General features: G+C 33.4%; 2 protein-coding genes across 3 annotated transcripts; both read left to right on the forward strand.

Moving 5' to 3' along the window:
- Window positions 1–8,470: 8,470 nt before the first annotated feature.
- On the forward strand, window positions 8,471–9,610 carry LOC108074238 (farnesol dehydrogenase). Its single transcript, XM_017166182.3, has 2 exons — window positions 8,471–9,060; window positions 9,226–9,610. The coding sequence occupies exons 1-2, from the start codon at window positions 8,485–8,487 to the stop codon at window positions 9,391–9,393; spliced, it is 744 nt and encodes a 247-aa protein (XP_017021671.1). The 5' UTR covers window positions 8,471–8,484; the 3' UTR covers window positions 9,394–9,610.
- A 1,111-nt stretch (window positions 9,611–10,721) lies between these two features.
- LOC108074240 (farnesol dehydrogenase) lies at window positions 10,722–11,718 on the forward strand. Of its 2 annotated transcripts, none has more exons than XM_017166184.3 (3): window positions 10,722–10,782; window positions 10,832–11,416; window positions 11,468–11,718. In XM_017166184.3, the coding sequence occupies exons 2-3, from the start codon at window positions 10,841–10,843 to the stop codon at window positions 11,633–11,635; spliced, it is 744 nt and encodes a 247-aa protein (XP_017021673.1). In that variant the 5' UTR covers window positions 10,722–10,782; window positions 10,832–10,840; the 3' UTR covers window positions 11,636–11,718. The 2 variants fall into 2 exon arrangements, with proteins under 2 accessions (XP_017021673.1, XP_017021674.1); XM_017166185.3 differs by having other exon boundaries at window positions 10,838–11,416.
- Window positions 11,719–11,988: the final 270 nt, after the last annotated feature.

The raw sequence follows: 11,988 nt of genomic DNA on the forward strand, positions 1-11,988 counted from the left end.
GGACACGTGATGAAAATACGCTGTCAGCAAATTGATAGTGGCGAGAAACACTAAAAGAAAAATATATTAAATACGACAAGGTGTGTGAATTAAGGTTTATATTGTTGAAAAATATGAAATACATTTTTTTAGGATTTTTTCGGATTAAAAAAATTCATTTCTGGGATTAAAAAAAATTCATTTTTCGGATTAAAAAAATTGATAAAAAAGCCTAAAGGCATAGTCCCTTAAATTAAATATATATTACATATAATTTATTACTTAAATTGTTATTTATATCAATCCAAAATAAATAATACACTTTTTATAATTTTTCCGAATTGATATAAAATCTTAAAAGGAGCTTAAAATCATAGTCTCTTCTTTTTTAAAAATAAGAATCAAAATTACTAGCTGATTATTGTTTATATAATTCTAAAATAAAAAATAAATTTTTAGGGATTTTTCGGATAAAGAAAATATATTAAGTACTACTGGCTGAATTATGATATATATAATTCTAAAATAAAAAATAAGTTTTTTTAAAATTTTTTCGAATTAAAAAAAAAGCTTAAAGGCATAGTCCCTTAAAAAAAATATATTAAATATTATAGGATGTTTAAATTATGATTTTTAAATATTTAAAAAACCAAATATATATTTAGGGATTTTTTCCTATTAAAAAAATAGTCCAAATAGAGCTAAAAACAAGTTTTTAACCTGTCTAAAAAAAATAATAATACTTGAAAATTAAATATTTAATATTTAGGCTTTAAAAATAATATATATTCTGAACTTTATACTATATATTTAATTTAATATAATATATATTTTCTTAATATATTTTATATTTAATATTTCCCCCTGTAAGTCACATCAAATAGCCACTTGGTCTCTGGTCTCCTGCACGTCCCGAGGTCCTTTTGTTATATCTGCCAGATTCTGGCATATATCTGGCGGCAAACACGTGTCTCCTTCCGCAATATAATATATATATATATTTGAATCAATAAATGAGCTGAAATAAATGACGACACACACTCACAAGCACAAGCTGCCGAGCGAAATCAACTTGTTTACGAATATGAGACGCCTCTGACATCTGGCCACTGGGAAAGGCAAAAGGGCTGGAGGCGTGTTATTGAATAATATTGAAACGATTGACTGGCATCTGCCAAGGAAGCGCCAAATGAGATTTCCCTCTCTCTCTCCTTGTCAAAATCACCCCCCTCCCGCCACCTAAGGACTTGCCCCCAGGCTTTGCCTTCACTTCCGCTTGCTTTTTCATGCATACATTTAAGAGGAACAAGAGGTCCTGGCAATTGTCTTAAGTGTTGTTTGAAAAGAGGACAAGAATTACAGGTGGTGTTTGGGTTGTCCTTTTTTGATTTATTGTGCATTTTTATTCATTTTTGTTAAGTTGTTTAATTTGACTCTTGATCAATTTTAATTAGTTGTTTATTTTTACTCTCTTGTTCATTTATGCAACCTTTTTTTTTATTCCAAAAGTCTTCTTTCAATTATCAAAATAATTACCAGCTCAAAATTAAAAGTTATTTAAAAACACACACATAATTTATTTTCAAAGTTTTTAAGTTTAAGCTGCTTAAAAAAGATTAGAAATAAAAAATATTCGCGTAGCCAAACAAATCGCGCCATTTACCGCATTTGTAATCGCATTTGGACGGAGTCCTGGCTCCTGGCCAATTTGCTCCTGGCGGAAGGAGCCGTCATAAACTGAAAACTGAAACTGAGACCGAACCTGGAACCAGGACAGGCAAAAGGATATCCGCCTCAGTCCGGTTGGCAGCCAGCGACTACAACTAATTACTGTCCTGCGAGCAGAGCCAAAGGGAAAAAATAAATAAAATCAAAATAAAAATCAAAGTGAAAATTAAAATGAAAACTCGAAAGGAAAATCAAAGTAAAAATAAGAATTTATCAAGAATGGAAGCCACACCGAAGTTTTTATATCCTTAAAGTTTGGGATCCATAACCAACAGAAAACATATAAAAAATATTTACATATTTACATTTACATAAAAATAAAAATATAATAATTTGGTTTTGTAAAAAATCTATTAAATTAAATCTATTTTATTTTTAAATTGTATAAACAACAATATTTTAGATTTTAAATAATTAATATAATATAAATTACAAACAAAGTAATATAAACATTCATTAACTAACTAATTTCTTATTCTATTTACAGTTTTACATCACAGTTTTGCATTCACTGCATTACGGATAGTGGTTCAAGACAAACCACCGAAAATGGGATCCACTCTTCGGACGCCGTTCCTTCGTTGGCCCTTCGGTCACAAGCTCAAAGAGAGTATGGAGGACTCTCTCGCCACGCTCCCGTTCATTTCGCCGTCCTCCAGGATTCCGCCATTCTCTCCATTTCGCTCTCTCAACTTGCTTCGATCGGTCGGAAAAAACGCGACTCCTGTGAAAACGCAGGAAAAACGGTGAAAAACGGCGAAAAACGTTCGGGAAAATCGGGAAACGTCGTCTCGTCGGGAAAACTAGCCCTCCGGAGGGATCGGTAGCGGCTAATCGCGTGAAAATCCGTGGTAAAGCCGGAAAAAAATCTGCGCTCGGGCTGCACAGCCAATAAGTGCCGGTTATTGGTGTGCCAGTGCCGTTTTTTGTTTTTTGTTTTTGTGTATAATTTAGGAAATAAGTGTAAAGGAATCTCGATTTACAAAGGAATTTACAAAATACAGAGTGAGTACAGTCATGCATTTGCTTTTTTTCAATCGTATTTAGTTTTTTATTTGGTTTCTCTCCGTTTTTGCGCATATTTGTCCTTTTTCTTATGCACCGTTATTCGGAACATGCACACGCAGAGCAAAGCAAAGGATATTTGTATTTGTGTTACGGTTCACACATATACAAATATCAGTTGCTCTCTCTCTCTCTCTCGTTCTCTCTCTCTCTCTCTCTCTCGTTCTCTCTCTCTCTCTCTCTCTCGCTCTCAGTTCTTTGCCACCGCCTCGGCTTTTTCTTGTTAAGCTTTGTGTTTCTGATTCTTGCGCTTGCAACAAAATGCAAAAGCAAACGAAAGGAAACCTCTCTCACGGCAGCTAGATCCTAGAATAAGATCCACATTTGTGGATTGAATATTTCTGGCGTTCTTTGCTTTGATTTTCGGGCTGTAAGCTAAAACTGTATGTTAATTGTACAGAGAAATTAACAGAAATCGAAATAAGAACCTTAAATAATTAATTTATAAATACTTATAGATTTTGCACTGCGTTGCAAACTTTTAACTTGAATGAAAAATACCCTTGCAAGGGTATAATATATTTTGAGACGCATTAAAATCGAATCAATCATGACGAAGGCTGAAGGCTTGCCTGCAGTTAGCATCCTGCAGGACATTGTTGCAGGCAGGCGATTTCTGCGGTTATTTTGGCCAGTTTATTGGCGGTCATAACACACACACACTCACCTGGCCCAAGTTGAGGACTTTTGGCCATAAAAGCAAACGCATAAACTCTCAAATGGCCGGCAGCAGGCAACGTGGGCAACCCTGCCAGCAGCTGCTTACATAATTATGTGGATTCCAGGATTTGGGAACATAACGGAGAGATCAGGGAGCAGGGAGCAGGGAACTGGGAACTGGGAGCTGGAATGAGTCTCTAGAAACGGGGGGCCAAGACAAATTGGCATAATGAAAACAGCTGGCGACGCCTTCGAGGGTCAGAGGGCCAAATGCAAATCGCAAATGTCGCGTGTTCCTGCACATTTCACTTGTCGCCTGCTGGTCCTTGGGTCCTTTTGAGGAGTCCGAATCAGTGCTGGGAAAATAGGAAAAAAAATAGGGAAAATATATAAAATATGATTTATAAAATATAGTTTATAAAAGTATAAAAATAGGCAAAGAAAGAGAATTACATTTTTTATTAGATAAAATTTTAATTCAAATTTTAATACAATTTTAGATACATTTTTATTAAATAAAATGTTAATATAAAATTGTATTTAATAAAAAATTATTTTAAAAATTTAATTTTTTATTGAATAAAATTATATAAATAAAATATTATAAAATTAAGTATATTCATTTAAAATAAATAGTAAAACATAAAGTATTATACAATTTAATATATATAAAATAATAAGGATAAGGTATATAAAATAAATAAATTAAAACACAGGAAAAAACTATTAAAACTATTAAATTTAATATAAAAAATATATTTTCTTAATTTCTTAAACCATATAACAATTACTACAACTAATATAGAAATTTTGTATATTAAAAACTTGATTGATTCCCCATAAAATATATATTTATCATAAAAATACCCCTTCTTTTATCAAATTTATTTAAAATATAGCTTAAAATAATTTCTTAAATATAATACTATTTATTTAAATACCATAAAACTGCCCAGCACTGACTGCTGTGATCCTTATTTCTCATTTGAATTTCGCATAACCCGTTTTCCTCGACTGGGGGAAAGTACAAAGTGGGGGGGAAGGTATTGTAGCAACCGGACCACATATGGCCAGGACTGCATAAATTTCCGGCACACTTTCTGTGGCCAGAGATTCGAGATTCCGCCGCCGCCATCTTACCGGCGAGATGGCGATATCAGGCGAATTAGCATAGAAAACTGCAAATTTGAATTATGACCAGAGGCGGCAGCAGCAGCAGCAGGAGCCACGGAAGACACAACAAGGAGCATCAGGAGCAGCAGTTCCAAGGATCTGAAGCCAGGAGCAGCTGTTCCACTCGCCTCTGTTGAAGCGGCAAAATGTATGCGATGCGTAATCAAAGTAGTTGGAAAAAAAATAGAAAGAAAGAAAGGAAAACCCCGAACACAAAGAACTACAAAATAGATTTTTTTAAGGGGGAAATTTGGATACGAAACGAGGAGACTCTAAAGTGTGGAATCGATGAGATAATAATGTAAATTATGTATAAAATATGAGGATTATGGGAAATATATATATTATTCTTTGAGAATTAATACGGTTTATATATTTTATTTAAAAAGATCTTTAAAAGCTAAAAATAAAATATTTTTTAAAGCGAGAAAGGCCACAAACACCAAATTAAATAAAAATAAAGTATATAACTTTAATATTTATTTATTTTCTGACCTTAAATATTAAACTAAGTATATATATATTTTTTTATAATTATAACTAGATCTTAACAAGCTTGAAAAAAATATTTTTTAGGGATAGAAAAAAAACAAAAAAATATAAATCTATCCCAAGTTTATTTTAGGAATTTAATATATTTTACATGAATAACTTTTTAAATATTTATTTATTTTTTTATTTTTAAATATTTAGTAATTTTTTAGTATATTTTTATAATTATAATTATAAATTACTAGATTATTTTAAAGCTAAATTATTTTTAAGGGCCAGGACTAGTACGTTTTTCTTACGATTTTAATAATATTTTAAAAGAAAAACAATTTAAATATTAATTTTTTTCAACCTATATAAAAATCTATATATTCTATATATCCTATAACCTTGATTGGTAAAGAGTAGTCCTAGTGATTACCTTCGACACCTAGAGAACTAGACCTTCAGTGCTCCAACCCTTCCCACCCCTAACGACGACAGTTTGCATAATTCCGAGGACCCACTGTAATGGAGGGCTAAAACGTGGCTCCATTTTCCACCCGTTTCCCTTTTCGCTTTTCCAATTTGCATGTGCATATGCACATATGCTGGCATTGAACTCTGACCACTGCCAGAGAGATCCACCTCGGCATCCTGTGCCTGTTACTGTGCCTTTGCTATTGCCTTTGCCTTTGCCTTTGCCTTTGCCTTTGCATCCTTTTCTGGGAGCACATCGTGGCGCATCCTGGCGAGTCTAATGCGACTAATAGATCCTTGTTTGCCGAAAAGTTTGCGGCACCCAGCACTCACTTGAGCTGAGTTGGCCTTGTTTGCCACTCGGAGCAAGCATCGAGCATTGAGCTTCCAGCTCCCTGCTCCCTGTTCCCTGCACCCATTTTCCGGCTCCTAGCTTTTCCTCGGCAAATACGTAATCAGTGGAAATTTTCATTCGCATTTTTCCTGCCTTTACGTCTTTCGTCTCGGCAAATAAACGGCGCTTTCCTCCAAATACTTGAAATACGTTGCTCAATTTCCATAAACACGTGAGCAAATAGCACGTGTGCCTTGCGAGGCGGGACACAGGACCTTACAGTCAGGAATCTTAGGGCCTAAAATAATATATATATGATTTAAGGGAAAATTCAAAATTAATGGGAATTTATTTTCTCTATTTTTTAGAATTTGTATTTGTAAAAATGTGTAGTGTATTTTGAATACCCTAAAAAATTTTTTTTTTTTACTTAAAAATTATATTAAAAATTATATAAAATATTAGATTTTGTGCATATTTTTAATTTATAATTAAACCAAAAAATTTTTTACATAATCCTTAATATATCTAAATTATTTAAATCCCCAATTTTAATTCTTAAATTAAGTTTTCTAATATTATAATTAATTTATTATATATCTATTTAAATATCATAATTTAAAGCTAAATAAATACACTTAAATATATATATATATATATATATACATCATATACTGGTTTTAAAGCCACAAAACCACTAACTCATCAGTTTTCAGCTAAAACCCATTGAGAATTTTAATTAATTTAATAATCAAACTCACATATGTGTATAAATCTGTTCTTAATAAAACCCCAAATAATTTCACTTTGTATTCAATCAATATATTATAAATCTGTTCTAAATAAAACCCAAAATTACTCCACTTAATATTCAATCACTAAAATTTTTTTAGTGTATAAAAACCTGTCGACACTGAAGTTTCCCCTATGGCATTTGTTAACTATTGCCGACATTTGCTTGCGTAGGTGGCACCTCACAAGAAGCCCCTCCAAGAAATCGGCAAACCCCCTCAAATATATATATATATCTCCTTTTTTTTATTCTGCCAAGCCGCCGCCGCCTCTGTTTGAGTTTCGGTGCTGTAAAATGCGCCTCAAATTGATTTTTATTTATATTTCAAAGGGAAAACTTTTGTGCAGCTGTCGTCGTCGAGGAGGAGAGGAGAGCTTGTTGTTTTTCTTTGGCATCTTCTGTTTTTGTTTTTATGTTTCTTGTTGTTGTTGGCATGCAGCTGCGACAAACTTGCGAATCGAGCCGTCAATATTTCATTACCGACTTCTCTCCATATACAACATCGATTTAGTTATTCAAGGGGAAATCGAAAAGGGGGAAAGGGAAATCAGGAGTCAGGAATCAGGAATCAGGAGGCATGAGGAGCAAACAACTCCAGGCATCGTATACTATATAGAGTTCATGGCAGGTATAAATAATCCAATAAATAATCCAATCAGCTAACAAAATGTATTTATGATTATGCCCAAATGCTGTGTTTGTTTTTCCTATTTTCTTTTTTTTTTTGGGGTAGAAGAAAAGAATGAGTGGAATTTTCTTAGTAGTTTTTGTTAATAGAAAAATATATCTATAAATATAAATAAAAATATATATGTATATAATATATAATTATATATAATACAAAGCTAAATTAATACGATCTAGTTCCCACTCAACCGCAAGCCGATCATTTCCATCTGCGGTTGAAGGGGATTATACAATCAGAAAAAAAGTAACGTGATTTGAAAAACGTAAGTGTACTTAGAGAAAATAGAATATATTTCAAATTGTAATTTTTTTAATTATAATAAAATTTAGTTAACTTTATATAATAATTAATTAATAAATAATTAAGTAATGGGATTAGAAAAATGTAAGTGTACTGAGAGAAAAGGAAATATGCTTTTTTTTAAATTTATAATGCAATTAATTAATTAAAAAACGTTTAAAAAACTTAAAAAATACAAAATTAAATGTATATAAATATATTAAATGCTTAATTATTGGTAAATTAATTTAATTTAACAAAAAGTTAAAAAAATTATTATATTAATAGAATTATCATTGAAAAATCTATAAATTAATAAATTAATTAACCTATAATTAAGCATTTAATATATTTATATTTAATTCTATTAAAAAAAGTTTTCTTTTTTATTTTTTAAGTCGTTAATGTATATTTATTTTTATTGCTAATTCTTGTAAAAGTCTAATGAAACTTGCTTCATTTTATTCAAAAATATATGTAATAATTTATGTTAAATTTTTAAAACATTACCTTAAAATATTCTTATTTATAAATTTAAAAACTGAAATTCCCTTATTTTTAATGCTAATTTTTTTAATATAACAATGTTTTTTTTTTTTTTTTTATTTTTTGTTAAAAAAAATCTAAAAATTAAGTTTTCAGTAGCAATAATTTCTTATCTATAATTAAGTAAACAATTTTTTAAATAAGTATATTAAATTCAATTTAAAATAATTATTTTTTAAGAATTTTTTTTTTTTGCAAGTGTAAAAAATCGCAAGTAGCCTTGCAGCAGCATCTGATCTCGATCTCGATCTCTGATCTGTGAATTTCATTTCGCCGTCAATCGTCGTCATGGAACGTTGGCAAAACCGCGTGGCCGTGGTGACTGGTGCCAGTTCGGGCATTGGAGCAGAGCTGGCCCGTCACCTGGTCTCCTCTGGAGTGATTGTTGTGGCTCTTGCCCGTCGTCTTGAACGTTTGGAGCAGCTTCGCCGTGAACTCCCAGAGGAACAGCAGACGCTGCTCCACATTCGGCAGTGCGATGTCACGGATATTGAAGCTGTTAATGCCACGTTTGATGGAATAATCCAAGAGCTGGGCGGCATCGATATACTGGTGAACAATGCCGGCAAGCTGTCTGGTGGCCAGTTGCTTACCCTGCCCCTGGACACGATCCAGCAGGTTCTCCAGACGAACGTAATGGGCGTGGTTACCTGCACACAGCGGGCGTTCGCCTCGATGCGGGAGCGTCAGGTCACGGGTCATGTGGTGCTCATCAATAGCATCGTGGGACATTATATATTCAATCCGCTGCCCGGTAGCCAGCAGGAGTTGAACATGTATCCGGCAACCAAGCATGCGGTGACGGCACTTACCGAGCTATTCCGCCAGGAGATGCGAGACTTTAAGACCCAGGTCAAGGTCACGGTGGGTACTGAAATTGATAAACCCATTAAATCGGCTTACTAACCATTTCTGGCTATTAATGTCTTTATTTTTAATGGCCCAACAGTCGTTAAATTAATTTCTTAAAGCCAAAAAATAGTTTTAAAAAATGTATACTTATATTTTTACGATCTGCTATTACCTCAGAGCATTAGCCCGGGACTGGTGGACACGGAGCTAGTGCCGCAGGCCTATAAATCGCTGCCCATGCTTAAGGCTGAGGATGTGGCCAATGCTATAATGTATGTCCTGGCCACGCCAGAGCATGTCCAGGTGCACGAGCTGACCATCAAGCCCATGGGTGAGCCCTTCTAGGACTTGGTGTAGATTCTAGGACGACAGTGCATTCCTTTTGGGCTGGCCATTGGAGGGTCTTGAATATTTGATTATAAAAAGCACTTGTTTGTGAATAATTTGTGAAGCACTCAAGGCACTGCAAAATAAGCATGCCGTTTTTTTAAATTATATTAATTATTCTAATTAATATTACATTTTAAATAAATTAAATAAAATTATATGAATATTTATATTGTTCTTACAACTTTGTTTTATATATATTTTTTTTTTTGCTTAAAAATAGCTTAGAAAAAATATAAAATTTTCAATATTTAGCTGTTTTAATAATTTTTCTGTTTAAAGTTTTTATTTGTTTTTGTAAATATTTTTATATATTGTTAAGATTTTTTTTGGCAAGCATTAGTTTTTTTATTAAATTAAAAATTAAATTAAATTATAAAATTAAAGTAAAAAAAACAAAGACATTAAAATTATAAAGTTAAAGTAAAAAAAACAGACATTAAAATTATTTAAAAGTTGTATAAATGAAATTGTTGTTTTTTTATAATTATTTTATCTTATTTTTTACCGCGAAAAATATTATTTAGAGTTCTTATTTATTTATTTAGGTATTTATTTATCTATTTATTTATTTATTTTTTATATTTTATTTGCTTATTTTTTATATTTCATTTATTTATTTTTCATATTTTTTATATTTATTTTTTTATATATTATTTATTGATTTATTAATTTATTATTTTTTAATACATAAAATATATAATTTCTTTAAAATATCTAGAATATATATTAAATATTTTAAACCTGTTTTCTTTGTTTATATTTATTTGCTTATTTTAAAACGCAAAATATACAGTTAAGTTCTTAAATGATTTATTTTCATGTTTACTCAATATATTTATTTTTTATTTAGAAAACGTTTAATATTCTTAAATGATTTATTTTCCCAAGATTTATATATATTTTTTATAGCTTACAAATAATTTATTATTTATTTTTCTATTACTTTGTTTACTTAGTTCTATATATATATATATTTTTTTTTTTTATAGCTTAAGATTGATTTATTATGCGGAAGCTTAGCTTGTGTTAGTATTTTTTTGCGACCCGTTAAACGCGAAGCATTAAACGCTTAAAAATCGTCTTAATTGCCTCTATATAAACGCGGCACATCGCGAATATTGAGTCATGAATGATTCTCTCAATTATTCATTTCACGTGTGAACGGCGCGCTTTGGCGGTTCGATTGTAAATAATTAATAAGCCAAATACCAAAGCCCAGTTTGGTGGCCCAAAAGGGGTACATATAATGCCTCCGACCAGGCGCCATCTCAACTTAGTTGCGAGGAGGCATCAGAAACGGATAGTTTGAACAGAAAAAACACTTGAAAAACAATTACAAATCAAGTAACAAATATTGTTTATATATTGGAAAATATATATAATAATCTCTAAGCCACAGAAGATGGAACGCTGGCAGGATCGTGTGGCTGTGGTAACCGGAGCCAGCTCTGGCATTGGTGCCGCTCTCGCCCGGCAGCTGGTCAATGCCGGTGTGATGGTAGTGGGTCTGGCCAGGCGTGTGGATCGCATGGAGGCCATCAAGGAGCAGCTGCCGGCAGAGTTACAATCTCGGTTTCATTGCATCCACTGTGATGTGGGGGACTTGGATTCAATAACCGCCGCCTTTGATTGGATTGAGGAGCAGCTAGGTGGCTGTGACATCTTGGTGAACAATGCCGGCTGTCTGTTTCCCGGCCAGCTGCTCACCCTAGAGCTGGAGCAACTGCAGCAGACGTTGAATGTGAATCTAATGGGTGTACTTCATTGCACTCGGCGTGCCTATCGCTCGATGAAACAGCGGGAGGTGGCCGGTCATGTGGTGCTCATCAATAGCCTGACGGGGGATACGATTATCAATCCTCCAGGGGATGAACTGCAGTGCCTCAATATGTATCCTCTGACCAAGCATGGAATAAAGGCTATGCTGGAGGTACTGCGTCAGGAGTTTAGAGGCTTCAAGACGCAGATTAAGGTCACGGTGAGTTTGGATTTAGTTTTCTTTTAGGAATTTAATAACATTTTTGTTCAGAGCATCAGTCCTGGTGTCACCGATACGGAGATCCTGCCGGGTGGCTTTGATAGCCTGCCTATGCTCAAGCCTGATGACATAGCCGCTGGCATTATGTATGCGTTGGCCACGCCCCCGCATGTCCAGGTGCATCAGCTGACCATCAAGCCGCTGGGTGAACCCTTTTAAGGCGTCCACGGGTATCCTTTAGATCCTAGGATCCTTGTCTTCAGCGAATATATAGCAATGACTGTAATTGCGTTCTCTCTTTATTTGAAAATAACTTGGCTACATTTTTCGGGTGGGAAGGAGAGACGTGTGTCACTTGCGGCAAGAAAAAAAAGAATGCCAAGGAAAATATATATATATATATAGACGAAAATAAGTTAACATTAGCATGGAGTCCTGGCAGCCAGGATGTTGATGACGTCTAAGGGGGTGGGTGGAAACGGGAGACGGAACAGGTGACGCGGCCACATCCGCATTCGCATCCGACTTCTCCGACTGCAGCAAGGACGCTCTCTGTCAATATTGAAAGCGTA

The sequence above is a fragment of the Drosophila kikkawai genome, chromosome X, assembly GCF_030179895.1.
Source record: "Drosophila kikkawai strain 14028-0561.14 chromosome X, DkikHiC1v2, whole genome shotgun sequence".
Lineage (NCBI taxonomy): Eukaryota > Metazoa > Arthropoda > Insecta > Diptera > Drosophilidae > Drosophila > Drosophila kikkawai.